Source organism: Myotis daubentonii, chromosome 7, assembly GCF_963259705.1.
Source record: "Myotis daubentonii chromosome 7, mMyoDau2.1, whole genome shotgun sequence".
NCBI classification, from domain to species: domain Eukaryota; kingdom Metazoa; phylum Chordata; class Mammalia; order Chiroptera; family Vespertilionidae; genus Myotis; species Myotis daubentonii.
Genome location: NC_081846.1, coordinates 1,165,964 through 1,187,862, shown reverse-complemented (window position 1 = coordinate 1,187,862; position 21,899 = coordinate 1,165,964). Strand labels below are relative to the sequence as shown.

The following is a 21,899-nucleotide window of genomic DNA, read 5'->3' as shown; positions in this document are numbered from 1 at the left end:
AGCGATGGGAGCTGGGCACGGTCGAAGCTGGCAGTCCCAGGAGCTAGGGGTCCCTTGCCTGGGCCTAAAGCGAAGCCCACGATCGCGGGGCCGCTGCAGCTGCGGGTCCCCGCTGCCCGGGCCGGACGCCTCAGCCAGAGGCATCAGGCCTGGGCAAGGGGCCGATCCTGCGATTGGAGGGTGATGGGGGTCAATGCCTGAGGGCTCCCAGTATGTGAGAGGGGGCAGGCTGGGCTGAGGGACACTCCCCCCCCCCCACACACACCCAGTGCACGAATTTCGTGCACCGGGCCCCTAGTAATAACTATAATCATCACAACATTCGGCTAACACTCTTACCAGGAAACTTTCAGATCTGTCCCAGGCAGTGAGCAGGTCTTATTGTCTTGGTTTAAAATGCTCGGGTAGACTTCAAGGCCAGCATTGACTGTGATGACCGGTCTGGCTCTAGTGGGGGGGGGGGGGAGAGAGAGAGAGAGAGAGAGAGAGAGAGAGAGGCGGGAATGAGGAAAATGAAGAAGCTGCTTGCAATGCTGGGCTGACTGAGCATTTCGGGTTCACACTCACAGGGCAGTGAAAAGACAAGAACTAAACCTCAGAATGACCACTGTCCCCGTCGCCCGGGGCTGCCCTGATTCCAGCAGGACGTCCCGTGACCAGCCTAAGGCTAAGCGCGACGACTGGCCAAACTCTCTGGACTCTGCCCACGAAAGCAGAACAGCGAAGCCAGCTGTGCGCCATGGACCTAACGCAGCGCTCACAGCGGAACGGGGGCCGTGCACCATCCGTGCTGTTATGGGGGATCTGAGATACACGCCACAGGCAATGTCAGCGGGACACGGGAGAAAGCCACGGTGTGCAAAGGATGCACACACACACACACAATCATTGTAACGCCTAGCGTGTTTCTGACTGTGCAGACTAGTAAACTAATGACTAGTCTGAGAAGAGGCTTCTTCATTGCATGCCCTTTTCATATTATTTGAATGTTTACCGCCTGCATGTATTACTTCATGAACAGCCATTGTAAAAACTGAAACGGAGCCCGGCCGGCGGGGCTCAGGGGTTGAGCATCGACATATGAACCGAGAGGTCACGGTTTGACTCCCAGTCGGGGCACAGGCCCGGGTTGTGGGCTCCACCTGCTGTAGGGGGCGTGCAGGAGGGAGCCGATCCATGATTCTCTCTCATCATCGATGTTTCCATCTCTCTCTCCCTCTCTGAAATCAATAAAAATATATTTTTAAAAGCTTACAATAAATAAAATAAAAACTGAAAGAGGCACCGATTTAAACTCCGGAAATGCAGCCGCTCCGGCCTGCGCCGCCCCAACCTCCGGCCGAGGACACGCGTCTGGCGGCCACGGGCCCGGGAGCCAGTCGCGCTCCTCCAGCCCCGGCCCAGCAGCTGCCGGAGCGTCCTGCCCGCGCTCGCGGCCGTGGAAGGTGAACACCTTCGTCTCCTGGGAGGCGAGAGGACGGCCGAGGGCAGGAGGGACTGTGGGCACAGAGTAACTGGGAAGGTGCACGAAGCTGGGAGACACATGCCTGGAGGTCCATGCTGCTCTCAGCAACCGTGGTCCCGGGAGTCGCTGCACACGGCCCCTGTGCTCAGCATGTTACGCACGAACACGAGTCAGTTTCTCGCCTCTCAGCGGAAAACGTCAACTCCTAGAATTTGGGGGACACTGAAAAGGTAGGAGACTCTCTAGACATGATTTCAAGAACGAAGAGGGAAACCCTACATGCTTTCTGAAATTAACAACGTCTACGCTTTCTCTACGTGGGGATCTCTCCTTCTATAGATGCCGTTTGCCTGCAGTAAATCTTAAAGAGAAAGAACAGGTTGTACCGTCATTTCCAGAAAACTACGCTGAAATTAAAGCACTGGGACTTAACTATAAAACGTTTGATTAATTCAGAACAGAAGCGGCGATGGGAAGGCGCTCACCTGTATAACACAGCTCTGTCCACACCAAAAGCTCCCACAATCAAGTCTTAAAAGAGAGCAGGAAAAAATGTTAATAATAATGATAGTGATTCTTTAAAATTCGCATACCATTCCATACAGCTTCCAATACATACGATCAGGTGTTAAGCACAGTCTCAAATCTACCTCCATGAGGAGGCGGAAGGTGACCTTTAGCAGGTTGGGTAGGAAAATTCGAAATGAGCTACTGCCGACGGCAAACGCTCCTCATACGACGAGTCTTCCATTCGCGCGGACGGTCTTCCCATGGACACTTCGTAAAACCAGCAAGGCGGGGAGCAGAACCCCAAAACATGGACCCGAGGGAAGCCCTGTGGAGCCTGGGGATGCCGCCGCACAGGTATGTTTTCATTTTCTTTTTATTTTTTTAACCAAAACCAAAAAGCACATCACATACGTTTAGAATACTTAGAACTGACAGCAGACAGCACTCACATCAACACAGACAGAAGGCATTCGTCTTCATATGTGAGAGGTGAAAAGGGCTCACAATTAGGAAAAAAAACGCTCTCGCAGCTCGCTCTCGCGGTATAAACAAGCTAGATTGGAGGAAGCCCTTTCCTGGCAAAAAAAAAAAAAGTACATGCGGGAAAAAAACACATAAAAACAGGCAGATTGTACTACAAAAAAAATTAAGAACTTCTCTATGCCCAAAAAAGCAAATGGGAGAAGCTAAGAAGTGTACGGGGGCAGGGAAAAGGAGGTGTGCAGCCATGTGCATAGGAAGCACAGAGTTTATTCTTGTTCTATTATTTGTTATTGTCATTATTTTCCACAGGAACAGCTGTAAACCTATGTTTGTCTTAGTTGAGTTAATAGCCTAAAACATGCTATTTTAAGGCACCTGCCACAAGGTAAAAAAAAAAAAAAGAATTAATGAAAGAAAAACATCCCAATAAAACAGAGAAAAAAAGATGTAAAAAAAGAAATTCACAGAAGTAAATAGATGCAAATAAACAAAACGCTTACCCTCACTAGTAACCAAAAACTGAAAATTAAGACAAAAGGACAGTGTCCACCCGCCACATAAAGTGACTCTACAGGGAACCAAGATGACACGCGACATGGGAGCGAACGTGAGAGAAGGACCCTCACTCGCTGCTGGTAAGTGGTTTAAAAAGTGGCAAAACCTTCGTTTAGAGGGAGTGGGATTGCAGTTTGACAAGCGAATCAACAAACTTAAAAAAAAGCACCGGCTTATCTTTGACAAAACAATTTTAAAACTTTGTCTAATAATAAAAAAATAAAAAGTTTTTAAAAATAAGGTGTATACACACCAGAATTATATGCAATATAAATGCCCCAAAATAAGGCAAATACGATACGATATAGTCATTTGATAAAATGAAAAATATAAAATTCATGCTTTTGAAGAAAAATTAGTAACATGGGAAAACATTTCTGATACTTTCAGTGAATAAAATATGCTATTAATAGTGCATAAAGCACAATTCTATTTCGTTCATAAATGTGTATGAATGCATTGGAAAAGAGATTGCAAAATACGTTCTGCTGTATTTGCTGAAAGTTCTATAAATATATTGCACTAATAACCAGAAAATCCTTGAACACAGACAGAGATAAGAATCAACTTCCTGTCGTATTTCTAAGAGCGCTTCAACGGACTTGCCCACTGAGCTCACAGTAACTGTCCCCAAAAAAGGGCAGTTACATTTTCTGCACTATATTTCGCTTAAGGAACAGACCCATTATAATCCCAGGTCTATTGCAGTAACTCCAAAGTATATATGAGCCAGAAAAAAAATCTCACTTTCTCCACTGGCTCAAACCAGTGGGCATGTTGGGCCAACGCCCTTTCTGAGTCTCTCTTCTCATCCAGAAGATGGTGATGAGCTGAGATAGCGCGCATTCTCCAGAGACTTACATGAAATAACGTATTTGTTAAAAACCACAACGATTAGTCAAATCCACAAAAATGTTAGGTCACTGAAAACCAAAAAAGGCCCTGGCGGTGTGGCTCAATGGATAGAGTGTCAGCCTGCGGACTGAAGGGTCCCGGGTTCGATTTCCGGTCAGGGCACAGGCCCGGGTTGCGGCTCAATCCCCAGCGTGGGGCGTGCAGGAGGCAGCCGATCCATGATTCTCTCTCACCGTTGATGTTCCCATCTCTCTCTCCTTCTCTGAAATCAATAAAAATATTTTTTTTTAAGAAAAGATGGCTAACGTTCAAAAACTCAAAAGGAGCGTTTCGCTTGTGTGTGACTTCCCTGGATTTCCTTACAAACTTCAACGCAGGAAGCTCAGAGCCCCTGGTTTTGCTGAAAACGCCCGGAACATAGAGCTGCCTTTCCTGCAATGCCCCCTGGGCAGTGAGAGCAGCACCACAACCACTGCAGGGCCCAACCAGCACGAGAGATCCTGGACTGAACTGACGCACAGCACCACTCAGCACAGCACCACTCAGCACAGCATCCACTCAGCACAGCACCCGCTCAGCACAGCATCACTCAGCACAGCACCCGCTCAGCACAGCACCACTCAGCACAGCATCACTCAGCACAGCATCACTCAGCACAGTATCCACTCAGCACAACATCACTCAGCACAGCACCACTCAGCACAGCACCCGCTCAGCACAGCACCCGCTCAGCACAGCACCACTCAGCCCAGCATCCACTCAGCACAGCACCACTCAGCACAGCACCACTCAGCACAGCACCCGCTCAGCACAGCATCCACTCAGCACAGCACCACTCAGCACAACATCCGCTCAGCACAGCATCCGCTCAGCACAGCACCCGCTCAGCACAGCACCCGCTCAGCACAGCATCCACTCAGCACAGCACCACTCAGCACAGCACCACTCAGCACAGCATCCGCTCAGCACAGCATCCGCTCAGCACAGCACCACTCAGCACAGCACCACTCAGCACAGCACCCGCTCAGCACAGCATCCACTCAGCACAGCACCACTCAGCACAGCACCACTCAGCACAGCATCTGCTCAGCACAGCACCCGCTCAGCACAGCACCCGCTCAGCACAGCACCACTCAGCACAGCATCCACTCAGCACAGCACCAGCTCAGCCCAGCATCCACTCAGCACAGCACCACTCAGCACAGCACCACTCAGCACAGCATCCGCTCAGCACAGCACCCGCTCAGCACAGCATACACTCAGCACAGCATCCGCTCAGCACAGCACCCGCTCAGCACAGCATACACTCAGCACAGCACCCGCTCAGCACAGCACCCGCTCAGCACAGCCCCACTCAGCACAGCACCACTCAGCACAGCACCCGCTCAGCACAGCACCACTCAGCACAGCACCACTCAGCACAGCATCCGCTCAGCACAGCACCCGCTCAGCACAGCACCCGCTCAGCACAGCACCACTCAGCACAGCATCCACTCAGCACAGCACCCGCTCAGCCCAGCATCCACTCAGCCCAGCACCACTCAGCACAGCACCACTCAGCACAGCACCACTCAGCACAGCACCCGCTCAGCACAGCATACACTCAGCACAGCATACACTCAGCACAGCACCACTCAGCACAGCATCCGCTCAGCACAGCACCCGCTCAGCACAGCACCCGCTCAGCACAGCACCCACTCAGCACAGCACCCGCTCAGCACAGCATCCACTCAGCACAGCACCACTCAGCACAGCACCACTCAGCACAGCATCCGCTCAGCACAGCATCCGCTCAGCACAGCACCACTCAGCACAGCACCACTCAGCACAGCACCCGCTCAGCACAGCATCCACTCAGCACAGCACCACTCAGCACTGAAAGGGCGAGGGCTATGCCCTCCATCCTACCCTGGATCCTCCATGTTGGGACAGAGGCCATGTGCTCAGAAGAGTGCCTTCTTCCCGGAAGCCCAGGCCCCTGCTGGCCACGCCCGGGATTTCTAATGACAAGCAAGGGATGTTCGCGCCATAGAGATGACCACATCCTGTGCAACAAGACCCGACTTGGCGCCTGGCCAATCCGAAGGGCCCACAGCTAGCCCCCTCCCCTCACTATTAAAGCCCTGATTTTCCCATGGATATCACTCGGTTTTCCGGTCGCTGCGTCGACTGGAGGCCCGGGTCGGGTTAGCTAACTCAATAAAGGACCTTCTGCTTTTGCATCGGACTGGCTCCCTGGCGTGGTATCTTGGGGATCTTGAATTCTGGGCATAACATTTTGGGGGCTCGCCGGGATCCCCAACACCATCGATGGGACTCCCAGTCCGGAGGGCCTGACTGACCGCGGTAGGTCGTGTTTTGTGTGTGTCGTGTGTTTTGGTGTGAGCTCACTTCTGAAATCTGTAAATGCCTGTAAATGCCTGTAATAATGATCCCGTGGATGCACGGGATCAACAGGTGGGAGGAGCCGAGGGACGCCTCGATCCTCCGTCTGAAGGGGTATAGCTTTGCTTCCGCGGAGTCGGAAGGTCTGTAGGAAGCCCCTTAATCTGAGACAGGCAGGAGGAGTCGGGGGGCGCCCCGATCCTCCATCTGAAGAGGGGAAATTTTGCTTCCGCGGAGTCGGAAGGTCTGTAGAAACCCCTCAATCTGAGAAAAGGCGGGTCGCTCCTGCTGGTTGGCGCGCAGCCAACGTCTGGCTTTGGGTTTGTTTTGTTTTTTGTCTTTGTTTTTTGCTTCCATGGAGTTGGAAGGCTGTATTTCTTTGGGCCCTTTAGTTGTTTGTGTTTCCGTTTTATTTTGTGGACTTGCTGGATTAATAATTTCAAGGAGATTGGGGGAGGCTTTAGAGCTCCCTCAGGAATGGGGAAGTTGTTAGGAGTTGAATGGATTGTTTAAACTCTGAATGAATGTCTAATGAAAGTGTATGAATGTGGAGGGAGGGGGGACTGCTCTCACCCCTCCTTTGTGTGGCAGTCGGCGGCTGCCTGAGTGAGGGTCTGTGGAAACAGGTCACCCCCTCCCCAGGTAAATGCGTCTGGGATTTCTGTGCACGTGTAGGGAGAAAAGCTGGCTTAAAACTAATGTGCGCACCGTCCAATTTTGGATAGGGTTTTAAGCTAGCGTCTCCTTTCAAAAGTGCAGGATAAATCCCAAGACTAATCCATAATAAAGAACAGTTTTTCCAAAGGGGAAAAAAAACAAAAAACTGGTCCTTTGTTAATTAAGAAAGCTTTTCTTAATGGAGGGAGGAGATAGTCGCCTCCTGCCTGCAGCAAAATCTTAAAGAATGTGGTCAATTTACATCTGAAAAGACCAGGGAGGCCAAAAACCTGTCTTGCAAGGCTCGAATGTGGTTCTCCAGAGCCGCTTGAAAGTAAAAAGTAATTTGCCTCATGAAAAATCTAGAAGACAGAATTAAATCTGTTGGTTAAGTATTGAGAAATGAAATCTAGAAAACACTGCTTTCCTTAAACTAAGGACAATTAAAGGTTATGTCAAAGTCTTTCAGGTAGAAACTGTGGTTTCATACTGATCTTAAAGGGCTCCAGTTACCTTGCCAACTCAGTATTTGGGAGACCCAGGATATGCCTAAGTTTAACCTAGGTTCTAGATAATGTGTTTACTTAAATATGTATCTTTGTTGTTTAAAATTGTTTAACTAGTGCTAATCACCTAAAAATTAAGGCTAAAAGTTCTAGCTACCTGGAAAGCATGGCCTTGGTGTGATAGGAGGAAAAAAGAAATGTTAAATGGATGGTAGACCAGTGAGCTGGGACTGGTCACTAATGGTGGATTGTGAGAAGGGCTGGTTGTGGCCTAACTTCTCCTTCCTTGGTACCCCTGAAACGTCAGAGGGTACTTCTGGCCTTGGTTTTCCAATATGTTTAATCTGTCAATTTTGTTGTTTCGCCGAAATCCTCTTGAGTGACATTGAATGATTCTTTCCTTCCTCTTTAACTTTTGGGGGACTGTGTGAATGGATTAATAGCTTCTAGATGGTATTCACCATCTCTGAGACTTCCAGAGAGAAGTCAAAACTCAGACTGGCTACACAACTGAAACTGATTTGTTGGTATTTTGTGATATAAATGTGGACCGTTTCTATCTGGATGAGACATAGGTCAAAAGTCCTGTCCTAGGATGTGAGAAAGGAAGCCCTCCCCATCTGTTCCTGTCTGCTCAAGATCCCAAGACTGTAAAAGTATTTGTTCACTGAAAGGATGTAAGTATGGATGTTTATTTGGTGTTTATATGTCTACTTGGGTATAATTATTTGTTCATGTAAGTGTGGAAGTATATTCTGCGCTAGGTTGGAATTTTGGAATTCTAGGGTAGATTTAAAAGGTATTTACGGCTTTTCTAGTCTGATTGGGACATTTAAAGGTGAGGCTCACAGTTCCTCAGGGCAGAGATTCCATGGGCCCTTCCCCCTGCCTGTGCTGAATTAAATAATACAGGTCAGTGTCATTTGGCTTGCTGGTTAAAGGAAAACAATGGGCCTTAGAATCTGTAAAGGTGGGCAGGAATGAAGCTGGTCAAATGTACTGAAAGGGTTTGGTACCTGTTGCTGCTAGCAAAGGAGGGGCTGGTACCCCTTCTAGCGCACTCCCTTCAAAGAGGCCTGGTTGCTGCTCTGCCACAAAGGGAACTGGTAGAAAGGCAAGAAAGCAGAGCGCTGTAACTGATAAACAGGGTTACCTAGAAGCCATCAGGACTTTGAAGTTCTCCAAGAGAGGAGGAATCTGACTCAGAGACTGGCGAGGACTGGGTCGCTTTTCTTTAACTATCTCTTTCCTTGAGAGGGCTCCAGAGGGCGCACGAGGACATTTGGCCACGCCTCCGCGCCATCTATGAGACCAGCCCAACCCCAACTCCTCATCAGCACAGACCAGGAGATTGGGTCTACATCAGAAGGCACCGCCGGGAGACCCTAGAGGCACGTTGGAAGGATCCCTACATTATGGGGCTGACGACCCCCACCGCTCTCAAGGTAGACGGCATCACAACCTGGGTCCATCCGGAAAGACTTCATCACCAAATGGAGCATCGATCGATAGAGATCAACCCAACCTGCTCAAGCTCAAGCTACGGAGTGCTTGACCTGCCTGATTCCGGTAACATGACTCGCGATCGCTCCTGTCACCAGGAGCCCCCACAATACTGTGTAATACACTTAGATAATGCCTGCATCTTCATGGACATGGCTCCAAAAAGACAAGGACCATTTATAGAATCACATGTTTAGTAGAATATTTGGCTACCTGAAGCGGCCATGATGCCAATATTATGTTTCATTATATTGATATGTTATATTAACCTTTGATTCCTTTGCAGGTTTGAATGTATGTTGGCTGTCCTGGAAGGGAGCTGTGTGGGGTGACCCCCAAAAGTAAAGGGTGTCTAGCTGCCAAGAGGACAAGTGCCCAACTGGGCAGGGAAGGGTGCCCATCAGGTTTTGGTCTCTGTTGAGAGACAGCTAACAGTTGGCAGCCTGTAATACTGTCTTGCAGGCCTGCGTGACCATGCCCATGTCAGGGGTAGTAAAGCTGGAAAAAGCCTGTTTAGACTAGAAAGTCTGAGGCATGGTTATGCATAGAAAGAAGGTTTTATACCAACAATTACTGTTTTGTTTTAAATCCATGAAAAGAAATTAGCAAGGAAAGTCAGAAAATCTTAGAGTAAATCAGTATGTTTTTCTCCTTATGTAATTCCTCCAAAATCTGGCAATGCTAAGTAAGTACATTTCTTTGCATAGATTCAGTAAGACTGGTTCCTAATAGTGGTTTTATTAACGGAAAACTTTGACTGGAGTATCATGTTTTGAAGAGCCCTATCTGAGCTCTAAAGACTTGAAGCCACTAAGAATGCCACGAAGAAAGCCTGGTGTCCTGCCTGGGAGCCCTGAAGATGGCTGGCGCTGGAGCGTCAGGCCCATGCCCTACCATCACTGGCGGTTGGTAAGAGTAGAAGGGGAGCAGTAAAGATGCCTCTGCATCCCTGCGGAACCCCCACACACTCTGGGCCGCAACAAGTAGGAGGGCTACTGAGATGGGCCTTAAAGCCTGGAGCGTGGGCTCAGGTGGAGTTGCTACAGGTGAGGGATTCACCTAACTCAGCAGATACTGCAGGCAGGCCTGATGGCATCTGGATGGCTTGGCTTCCTGGCCCTACGGGGCACATTAAGGTTCAACCATGAAATTCCAGCAAAGATAGTCAGTTACCATTCTTGTTGTGTTTATGCAAACATCAGGACAGTAAATAAATTTATCTTGATTTGGCTTTTTAATAGCTATGGAGGAATTTTAAGAAGAAAAATCCTATTTCAATAGAAGTTGTTAAAGCTAAAATGGTTTCTTTCCCTTCCACCGGACCATTTGTTAAGTGTATAAAATAGTTCAGTTGATAGTTCTGTGTGCTCACTATGGGCCCCTAGCAACGGTGAAATAAAAGTGCAGTCCGTCTCATGATTGAGACGGAAGTTCCAAGACAAGGGGGGAATGAAAGGGCGAGGGCTATGCCCTCCATCCTACCCTGGATCCTCCATGTTGGGACAGAGGCCATGTGCTCAGAAGAGTGCCTTCTTCCCGGAAGCCCAGGCCCCTGCTGGCCACGCCCGGGATTTCTAATGACAAGCAAGGGATGTTCGCGCCATAGAGATGACCACATCCTGTGCAACAAGACCCGACTTGGCGCCTGGCCAATCCGAAGGGCCCACAGCTAGCCCCCTCCCCTCACTATTAAAGCCCTGATTTTCCCATGGATATCACTCGGTTTTCCGGTCGCTGCGTCGACTGGAGGCCCGGGTCGGGTTAGCTAACTCAATAAAGGACCTTCTGCTTTTGCATCGGACTGGCTCCCTGGCGTGGTATCTTGGGGATCTTGAATTCTGGGCATAACAAGCACAGCATCTGCTCAGCACAGCACCCGCTCAGCACAGCACCACTCAGCACAGCACCACTCAGCACAGCATCCACTCAGCACAGCACCAGCTCAGCCCAGCATCCACTCAGCACAGCACCACTCAGCACAGCACCACTCAGCACAGCATCCGCTCAGCACAGCACCCGCTCAGCACAGCACACACTCAGCACAGCATCCGCTCAGCACAGCACCCGCTCAGCACAGCACACACTCAGCACAGCACCCGCTCAGCACAGCACCCGCTCAGCACAGCCCCACTCAGCACAGCACCACTCAGCACAGCACCCGCTCAGCACAGCACCACTCAGCACAGCACCACTCAGCACAGCATCCGCTCAGCACAGCACCCGCTCAGCACAGCACCACTCAGCACAGCATCCACTCAGCACAGCACCCGCTCAGCCCAGCATCCACTCAGCACAGCACCACTCAGCACAGCACCACTCAGCACAGCACCCGCTCAGCACAGCACCCGCTCAGCACAGCATACACTCAGCACAGCATCCGCTCAGCACAGCACCCGCTCAGCACAGCATACACTCAGCACAGCACCCGCTCAGCACAGCACCCGCTCAGCACAGCCCCACTCAGCACAGCACCACTCAGCACAGCACCCGCTCAGCACAGCACCCGCTCAGCACAGCCCCACTCAGCACAGCCTCACTCAGCACAGCATACACTCAGCACAGCATCCGCTCAGCACAGCACCCGCTCAGCACAGCATACACTCAGCACAGCACCCGCTCAGCACAGCACCCGCTCAGCACAGCCCCACTCAGCACAGCACCACTCAGCACAGCACCCGCTCAGCACAGCACCCGCTCAGCACAGCCCCACTCAGCACAGCCCCACTCAGCACAGCACCACTCAGCACAGCACCACTCAGCACAGCACCCGCTCAGCACAGCACCACTCAGCCCAGCATCCACTCAGCACAGCATACACTCAGCACAGCACCACGCAGCACAGTACCCGCTCAGCACAGCACCCGCTCAGCACAGCACCACCCAGCACAGCACCCGCTCAGCACAGCACCCGCTCAGCCCAGCATCCACTCAGCACAGCACCCGCTCAGCACAGCATCCACAGCACAGGCCCGTTTGCTCCGGGCCGAGCGCCTGCGCTTTCAGTGTGGCCGCACCTGGGTACCCGTTGCGGTCGATGTCCGTGGCTCCCTTCATGGCGTAGCCGAAGCTGGGAGGCATGCTCTGTGCGGCCCACCTCCCCTCCAGGGCCTGCGACGGCACCGCGTTCAAGCCCGTGGATCTGCCGTTGAAAATGTAAACGATCCCCTTCCTATCTTCACCCCCGTAGGGAGCGGCGATGGCGATATCTGGGGGGACGGAAGGGGGGCGGAGAGGGAGATGTGAGAGAGGGAGGGGGGGGGGGAGGAAGGGAGGGGCGGGATGGAGAGAAGAGGGCTTAGCGTGTCCCGTTCAAAGGCAGCCTCGAACCCGAGGAGACCCAGCGGCACCGGGTGGAAGTGACACAAGTGGAGGCAGACGCTCTGGGTCTGACCCGCGACCAGTCAGCTAACCTTTCAGGGCCTCAAGCTCCTGGCCCTCCAGTGGCCGGGGTGAGGGTCAGACCCCTCCCAGGCTGCCCTGGCTCCCACGTCCAGCCAGCAGCTGCGCGTGGCTTGGGGTTTTTGTGTTTTTTTTCCCCAAAAGCAAAAGTCACTGTGGCTTGGAAACTTGGAAATCAGAAATTCATCTTGGTCTTGCTCAGCTTATACTGAGCTAACATAAACCAATAAACGCTTGGGATTCTTAAAAAAAAACAACTAAAGCAAAACCCACCAAGTGGTCACTGTGGCCCTCTCTAACTGAAATATTTCACAAGCGCGCCCACTCCCGCTCCCTCTGCGCCCTAGCCACCCCTCCCCACCCGCTGCCTGGGCCCGGGGAGAGACGGGTGAGTTTCCTTCTTCATGTTTAACTTTCTTTAGATGTTAAGGGGCAGGTCCCTACTTGCTGTTGATGACACGCACACTAACAGTTCAACTATGCAGATCTCTTAGAAAGGACTTTAACAGTGTCTTTTTTAAATCTTGGCCACGTGTAATCTATATTTCTCCCTAGCATAAAAGCCACCTAAATTTTTTTAAAAACACCTTCAGCGATTGAGTAAATGACTACACGGGACTCTTCTAAACAGCGAGCCTGTTCCTTTGCCCCCGTGAAGGGAGAGAGGACCTCCCTCAGTCACAACGAACTTGCAGCTTTAAAAATATTCACAGCCGCCAAAACCGGTGTGGCTCAGTGGATAGAGCGTCGGCCTGCGGACTGAAAGGTCCCGGGTTCGATTCCGGTCGAGGGCATGTGCCTGGGTTGTGGGCACATCCCCAGTGGGAGATGTGCAGGAGGCAGCTGATCGATGTTTCTCTCTCATCGATGTTTCTAACTCTCCATCTCTCTCCCTTCCTCTCTGTAAAAAATCAATAAAATGTATTTAAAAAAAACATTCACAGCCAATCACAGCTTTGAGTGTGAGTGACAGTCAGCGTGCCCGGTGCCCGGGCGCTGAGTTTGCTTGTCCGCATGGTGGACAGCAGGGGGCACCCCGGCTCAGAGGCCAGGGCGGGGGCGGAGGCCGGCCGTCCCTCTCCCACGGGCACTGCCCCATCTGCTCCGGCTGCACGAGCGGCAGCGCATGGGGTCCGTTTCTGAAACGCTCGCTCCGGTTTCTAAGGGAAAAGGGCGCCTTCGCACTGGCCCTGGGGTGCCTATCACTCTGGCCCGCACCGCCCGGGAGGAGGCTGCCACGGGGCAGAGCTCCTCCAGCGGGTCCGGCCCACGAGGCCCGGCCCGGCCTCACCGTTGAAGCCGTCCTGGTCCAGGTCTCCCAGCGGCGCGATGGCGCTACCGAACCGCGCGAAGGCCTCGGAGCCGTGGAGCTGGGTCGTCCGGAAGCCGCCCGCCGTCTGCAGGGACACGGAGACCTGCCCCACCTCCTGCAGCTTCCCGTCCGAGCCGCGGTCCATGAACAGCGGGGCACCCACGAACACGTCCGCGTAACTGGGGGCGAAGCCCGTGCGTGCGGATCCGGTCCGCCCGTCACCCCCCCGCCCCCCTTCCCCCCCCGACCCCCCTCCCCCCCGCCCCCCTCCCCCCCGCCCCCCTCCCCCCCCACTTCCCCCTCCCCCCCACCCCACCCCCCAGCCACACGGAGGCTCAGAACGACCCCATTCCAAAGCTGCAGGCCCCTCCAACTCCTCTAACAAAACCAGGAGTAACCCACAGCATTACTCTCTCCTTCATACGATCAAAGCTATTACAAGGCATTATGAGGGCTGGCAGGGGAGGGGGAAGGCATCAGCTCATACCAGCATCACCCATGGACCCCGACAACAGGGGGATGCCGGCCTGGGGCCGGGGGGTGGGGGGGCGGCTGGGAGAGGGCAGTGGGGGCAAACGGGGACATCGGTAATACTTTCAACAATAAAGCTCTCAATAATAAAATAAATATAAAATGAAAGGGATGATGGGAAACACAGGGGCCGCCTGGCATTGCTGGTAAGGCTGCTTCAAACCGGTTCCCGCTCAGAAGCCTCAGAGGAGCGGGACCGGGCAGAGAGGAGACGCTGAGTTTTAGGAAAGCGCTCGCCAGCCCGGACGACAGCAGTTTCTGGAAACACCACCTTCGACTTACTCGTCCCCATTGATGTCCGTGGCAGCGACAGCAAATCCGAAATACGCAGCCATCTGGGTAAGGAGACGGAAGGACAGGTTACCCCCTCCGGCCGGTCCGACACCGGCAGCCGCGGTCTCAGTGTCAAGGAGACGGGGGTTTCTCCGCACACAGTGCTTCAGCCTGAACGCCTCTGCTGTTCATCCACCCGCACGGCGCCCTCAGGCACCGAGCGTGTTACTCTCCTGCATTCACGAGCAGAGCGTGTCCCGTGTGCATCATTTCAGTGACTTCGACACATACAGCCCGGCTGGCGTGGCTCAGTGGTGAGCGTCGGCCTATGAACCAGGAGCTCACGGTTTGAGTCCCGGTCAGGGCACAGGCCCGGGTTGCGGGCTCCGTCCCCAGTGTGGGGCGTGCAGGAGGCGGCCAGTCCATGCTTCTCTCTCGTCATTAATGCTTCTCTCTCTCCCTCTCCCTTCCTCTCTGACATCAATGAAAATATGTTTAAGAAAAAACACACACACAGATACCACCAAGTCCAAGTCCAATCAGTGCTCGTCCCAGGCCTAACTGACTGCCCCCGCCCTCTCCACTGGCCAGACAGACACACCGTCAGCGGGGCCTTCAGTCACAGACGTTTGCCTTGAGTCCGAGGGGTCAGTGGGTGCCGACGCAGTAAGATAACGGGAACAGTTCCTAACGCTCACCACAGGCTCTCGTCTGTGAAACGGTTACAGCTCTAAAGGGATGAGCTCATTCTGTCTCCCATCCCTGATGTTTCTCTCTCCCTCTCCCTTCCTCTCTGAAATCAATAAAAATATTTGAAGTAATAATAATAGTGATACTGGGCATGGGAGCACAGGGCTGCATAATGGTCCTAACGCGAAGCCGAGATTCCCCACAAAGAGCCGAGGAGGGTCATGCCTGCACACAGGAGGATCATGTCCGCACACAGGAGGAGGGTCATGTCTGCACACAGGAGGATCATGCCTGCACACAGGAGGATCATGTCCGCACACAGGAGGATCATGCCTGCACACAGGAGGATCATGCCTGCACACAGAAGGAGCTGCCTGAGGTGAGGAAGCCGCCCCAGCACAGAGGGACACCCCCTGCACCCCAATGGCAGGCCATTCGCTCCCAGCTGAGCAGCAACCCTGACTGTCCCCCAGTGGGAAGAGGCTGTGGGGACCGGGGTCCACTCCCTGTTGCTACCAAGCCTCTCGCGAGGCCCAACCATCTCTGCTGAGCAGGACGTGGGCCTGAGCCGGAGCTGAAAACCAGACAGTTGTTCCCCCGAGGGCTAACGCACTTTTCCCGTGTCGTTACCACCTTATGGAGTAAACCCGCACCCGGGACATTTAAAAAGCACAGAGCGTTCCTTAGAGGAGAGGTTAGCGTCATCAGCAAAGAAAAAGGACATTCCTGGTTTTGTGTGTGAGTGACTTGGTTCTGCGTTTCCTTTTAAAAAACTAGCACAACATGCAATTACCAAAGTGTTTGCCTAAACAAATTACTTTGATTAAAACAATATAAAATACTGAAAGCCCATTTTACATCTGTGCTATGGAATACTGCTGGGAGCCGGTCCATCCTTGCTGTTTCAAGGGACCTGGCATATATGGCATACGGTTCTTAATATGTTTGCTCACCTTCTTGGCGCTGTGTTTTAACCAAGGTCACCTCTCTGAGAAAGGTTGAATCCCCAGGTAGGGATTTTCCCCTGAAGTTAGGGAGGGAATAAAACCCCTCAACTAAGTGCCAGGCGGGTAATTAATCACTTAAACTATGAACAATCATGCTTAAGCTACATAATCTTTACTCCCTGGAATGGAGATAAGAAACGCCCTAACCTTTGGAATAGAGATTGATAGGATTGGAATCAACTGGTATAAATACAGATGTAACCAGACAGAGAGACAGAACTTAGAACACAGAACTCAGGAGACAGAACTCAGAACACAGAACTTAGAACACAGAATTCAGAAGACAGAACCTACACGGAGCCTGGAGACAGAAGAACTTCGCTGGAGAGAACATGGCAATAGATCCTGGACTGAACCTGACTATAGAACATGGCAAGAGAACCTGACTAGAACCTTGTGACTGAACCTGGCTGGAGATCCGAAGCAGAACCTCTCTGGAGATCGAGACCAGAACTTGGCTGGAGATCCTGGCTAGGCTGCTGATCAACTGAACGCTGTCTCCATGTCATTCCTTCTTCGCCGACTCCGTCCACACCTTTGGGAACCCCTGGACCCGCTGGGGCAGGACCCCGGCAGAATACTGAACCAATGTTTATTACATATTGAATATTAAACCATTAGGATTTGCCAAGAAAAACTGTAAGACGGTAGGAAATGCTGACATTAAGATGCGAAGTGGAAAGAACGTTTTAGAAACGTACCTGCTCACCAGTGAAGTTGTGCAAGGAGGACATGTTCTTCCCATCGTAAATATAAACCTGTGCGGGAAAACCGGAGTGTGAGACACAGGAAAAGTGAAGACAACCCAGAGATTTTTAAAAAAATATTTGTTCACTTTCCTACCATTCCCAAAGTCCTCGCTGCTCTGGGAACTCCCGAGACAAAGTCTGAAAAGAAAAAACTCAATTACTCATTTTGAAGACCAACACTGGAAACTAATGGAGGAAGGGACATGTCAGAAAGCTGTAGGTTTTGTTATTTCAACGGACGATAAGTAAGAGATTTTTCAAAGAATCGGTTCTCCGTAACCAGTGACCAGTGTGCTTTCAACCACAAAATCAAACACGTACAAAACAGAGACTCATGAGAACCCTCCACTAAGCGCCTGTGTGTGATCTGGAGGAAAAGAGCAGTGAGATCAAGTGGCCCAAGAATGAAGAGAAGCACCGGCCGGCGTGGCCCAGGGGCTGAGCGTCCACCTAGGATCCAGGGGGTCAGGGTTCGATTCCCGGTCAGGGCACAGGCCCGGGTTGCGGACTCGATCCCCGTGGGGGGCGTGCAGGAGGCAGCCGGTCCGTGATCCTCTCTCATCATTGATGTTTCTATCTCGCTCCCTCTCCCTGCCTCTCCGAAGTCAATAAAATATTTAAGAAAAAGATAAGGAGGAAGAACACCAGCAGAGCCGATGAAATAGGGCAGGGGCGGCAGTTACTCCGAAACGGGATCCGAATCAGGGCAAGTCAGCGGCCCCCAGATGAGCTCTGGGGGGCGACGGGCGGGCGGGCAGAGGGTGGGTGACCACCGTGCCCAGAGCCCAGGGGGAGGGTACCGATTAGCCTGAGGAAGGAGTAGCCACGCCCCTCCGCGGGGACCGCCTGCTGAGCAAGGAGGGCGGAGCCCAGGAAACACAGTGGACGCTGGTCTCTGGAACGAACTTCACCCCAGAGGCTGTCTGAGCAGCGATTCCTTCAAAAACTGAATCATTTTCCCATTAAATAATGCGAATGAAGGTAATCGTTCCAGACCCCACTGATTCCCTATGTCAGCCTTTCCTATAAACAGTCCATGCCTGATGTGCTGTTCAATGTATAAACAAGCACTCTTTTCTTAAATTCACAGACCCACCGCCTGCCAGCCTTCAAGGAGTTATTCCTGTCCCTGCCTCCCGAACGCTCTCCCAGGCTCATTGCTTTTCTTTTGTCCAAACCAACAGGGTTTCCTAGCTCTCCAATTGCCAGTGGTTGCTGTTTTGTGAGCACAGCCACACCCTCGCAAGGCTGGCCCGGTGGAGGCCTCTCGTTTTAAAGGGGCGCCAATCCCAGCAGCGAGGCCCCCTCTCCTCGGCCGTCGCCTGCCAGGGGCTTGCAGTCCAGTCCCGCTGAGGTGCCAGCCGGAAAGCGCTGTCCGGTCGAAAACTGGAGTTTTGGTCGACAACCGAGACATTTCTTTCTGTGAACAACTTGGTGGAGAACTGAATCGTTGGAGATGGGAGACGTTCAAGAAACACGGTCTGCCCGTAACTGGGGGGCGGGGAAGGGGCTGCTGGGGGGAGACTGAGCCCCCCGCCCCCAGCACAGGCTCCATCGTCGCAGCCGTGGCTTGAGGACCGCGGACATGGCCAGCTCCTGTCCATGCACCAACCCCCCTCCTTCCTGGGACAGTCCCTGAAACGGTCAGACTCGTCAGCGGCTGGACTTGCTCAAGGCCGGCCCCCGTGTGTAAAACAGGAAGAAACGCAGCTCAAGCCCTTCGTACCGTCGATGCCATCCCCGTTGAAATCGCCGACCGCCACCGAGTAACCTGCACCGGGGACAGAAGGCGGACAGCGTCAGGCGGGCACCGTCACCCTCGCCACTCAGCGCGCTCGGCAGACCCTTCAAGCAATTCCTCCAACCGCAGTGCTCCCTGCCCTGGGGTCAGAGTCACACATGCACAGGAGACGCACCCTAAAGTGCCTGAGCTAAATATTCCAAGAGTAAATATTCTATCAGAAAAACAAGGCTTTTACCAAGGTCAGAGCGACTGAGAAACGGTAAATCTGCAACGCATCACCAAGCAGCAGACGTTCTCAGCCAGCAAAGCACTGTGTGCCGTGTGCACTGGGTTTAATGAATCAGAGACACTGAAGAAGAGAACAGACGTTCATAAACCCTAGCGCTACAGCCTTCGTTTAACGCAGTAACTAATCCAGGCTCGGAGTCGGGCGCCTGGTGTGACGCTCAGAGCTGCAAGTTCTAAGTGAGGGGCTTCGGGCAAATTACGCGGCCTCTCGGGGCCCGTGTTTATTTTATGTAAAATGCGAACAATAACAGTGCACGTTACAGACTTCCTGTGGGGATTCAATGAGGAAACACGGAAAAGTGCTTGGTGCCATACCCAGTAGCATAACTTAATCGTTATCTGCTATTATCGTAGCATAAACCAGCGGTTCTCAACCTGTGGGTCGCGACCCCTTTGGGGGTCGAACGACCCTTTCACAGGGGTTGCCTAAGACCATCGGAAAACGCATCTATAATTACATATTGTTTTTGTGATGAATCACTCTGCTTTCATTATGTTCAATTTGTAACAATGAAAATACATCCTGCATGTCAGATATTTACATGACGATTCATAACAGTAGCAACATTACAGTGATGAAGTAGCCACGACAATAATTTTATGGTTGGGGGTCACCACAGCATGAGGAACCGTATGAAAGGGACGCGGCATTGGGAAGGTTGAGAACCGCTGGCATAAACGATCATACTCTTAAATTCCAGTTACTGAAATGTAACATAACCTGAGCATTCAGGAACAATTTGAAATTATATGCCCCTTACATTAAAAACAAACAAACAAACAAACAAACACAAAGACCTTCATCGATTTCACATGAAAGGTTTTCCCACGGAAAGCAGCAACCGCAGGACAAGTCCACTCCGGGTGTCGGCGTCACCTACCCAAGTAGCTGTCGTCAAACACGGCCTGTGCGGTCCGCGTGGCCAGCTGGTTGCTGTACTGGATGCTGTAAACCTTGGGGTCGTATTTAGAAACGATTTCTGCCACTTGGTCCGATATGAGCTGACCTGGAACACAGAGAAGCCGCTTTCTAGTGGGAACGTTAAGAGGCAGATGACGGTGGCACCTGCGTGAAGAAAACGGCCTGGGAATTATGACTTCTAATGATGAGCCGTAAATACCTCTCCTTCATCACATTAAATCTGAAACTGGATTTTACTTTTAAGCCACAATTATTTCTATTCAATCCAGTACACACTTAAAATTGGTCTCTGCTAATAAACAAAATTTTCTGAGTAGAGACTTTGTCTTAATTCCCTAAAAAAAAAATCAATGTTAAGTATTTTCTTTCTCTGCAGAAAATACACGTGTGTCTAATGACCAACGGAACAAGCCAGCGGAGAAGCGCATGTGGCTAAGGATTCTGAAGCCGTCAGCAGACCTTGGTCTGTTATGTGTTCAGATGGCAACTTAATTAGACCTCCCAGAATGACGAAGAACATGTTGTATCTTCACATCAACCATCAATGCCAGTTTAACTACATCCTTTTGGAAATTAGTAAGATCCTCTATTTTGAAAACTCCCAACACAAAGACATCGTTCTTGCTGTCAGTGGTGAGTGAGAAAACCACCATTTCAATATCCGAACGAGCGCTCCAAACACTGTTGGAGCCGGAGCGTCCGGGGCGCCGGCACCTGCCCATCACAGCTCAGCCGCACACTCCCTGCTGCTCCCGTCGCGGCCTCACAGCAGACACGGAGGACACGCACCAACACGGAAAGGACTTTAACTCTCTTTATACCCTAACTTACACGTCACCTTTTAAATATTCAGGTTATTTTCTCCTAAGGATACATGTACTGCTATATAGTATGTATACGCTATACATGTAAAACACTAGAAATACTGTCTTATAATCCCTTTAAAGAACACTGTGGAACTGGTCAGTGATTGAACAGGGCGTCCCCGAAAATGTGTGTGTATTTTGAATGATTACAAAGTCAATGTTTATGAACACACAGTTCATTTTCAAAATCGAGTTATTAGCTGCTAAAGTGTATATACATTTTTGGGGACACCCTCTGCACCCTGTATACTGTATTTTTCTATTTCTAAGCAGAATACGCCAATCAGAGGAAGACAAGCACCACATGATCTCACTTATGTGTGGGATCTAATGAACAGAATGAACTGACAACAAAGTAAGACCCGAAGCAGGGAGGCCTGGAACAGACAGCCATGCCTCGATGTGGGGTCGCGGGACGAGCAGAGACAAACCGAAGGACTTACGCACTCACATGCACGGCCCATGGGCACGGGCAATGGGGGGGTGAGGACCTGGGGGGGGTAGAGGCTGGGCAGAGAGGGGCAAAGGGGCGGAAAAGGGAGACTCTGTGATGCCATCAACAATAAAGTATGTGTATACTGACATAATAAGAATGTGAAATCTCACAGGGACACGGTAAGACAGGTGGGTGCTAATTAGCAGGTCATTATCGGGTGATTAAACCATGTTAACCTACCTTGCCAGTAAAAGCTCCCAGGACCGCCAAGAAGCACTCTGTCGGCCTAGATTAAATCAGACAAAGCGACGTATTTAAAAGCAGGGGCTTTAAACACGGGAAGCAGTGAGTTAAACACGAGCTGCACCGATGTACAGAGAGGAATGGAACACAGATACACATGTATTAGAGCAAACAGGATCACAAATCTCAGACTCATCCAACTCAGTCTCAGGCATTCTCAACGTGCCTTTTCTAAAATACAACAAAAATGAGAAGTTATGTTCATTTAATATAGGAAAGTTAACGAACGTAACACAACACCCACAGATTCCGTGGCTCGAGGCTGCTTCACAAACTGGGTGCAGAAGCTATCACAGGGTTACAATACGGGAAAAAGACAGTCCTTAATATTGTATGTTGCATGTGTGACTACACGGCAGCCTTCCCTCCTGAAATCCTTACAAATGTTTCAGCTAAAGGGAGCTTTCTGTGTCCTGCAGACCTAAGCAGGAGCGGGGTGAGAAGGCAGATTTCCAGGGTG

The 21,899-nt window shown here is 51.5% G+C and overlaps 1 protein-coding gene across 2 annotated transcripts in view; it reads right to left on the bottom strand.

Moving 5' to 3' along the window:
* Positions 1-21,899, bottom strand: part of ITGAV (integrin subunit alpha V) — a 58,086-nt gene that overhangs the window by 16,385 nt on the left and 19,802 nt on the right. Inside the window, exons 6-15 of one of the 2 annotated variants that reach the window (XM_059702524.1) lie at positions 21,377-21,422; positions 19,794-19,919; positions 18,607-18,651; positions 16,975-17,018; positions 16,833-16,889; positions 14,444-14,496; positions 13,610-13,809; positions 11,934-12,125; positions 1,951-1,996; positions 340-447 (exon numbers count right to left, since the gene is read on the bottom strand). In XM_059702524.1, the coding sequence (XP_059558507.1) occupies positions 340-447; positions 1,951-1,996; positions 11,934-12,125; positions 13,610-13,809; positions 14,444-14,496; positions 16,833-16,889; positions 16,975-17,018; positions 18,607-18,651; positions 19,794-19,919; positions 21,377-21,422 (917 nt within the window). The remainder of the gene's footprint in view (positions 1-339; positions 448-1,950; positions 1,997-11,933; positions 12,126-13,609; positions 13,810-14,443; positions 14,497-16,832; positions 16,890-16,974; positions 17,019-18,606; positions 18,652-19,793; positions 19,920-21,376; positions 21,423-21,899) is intronic. The other variant, XM_059702525.1, reaches the window with a different exon arrangement.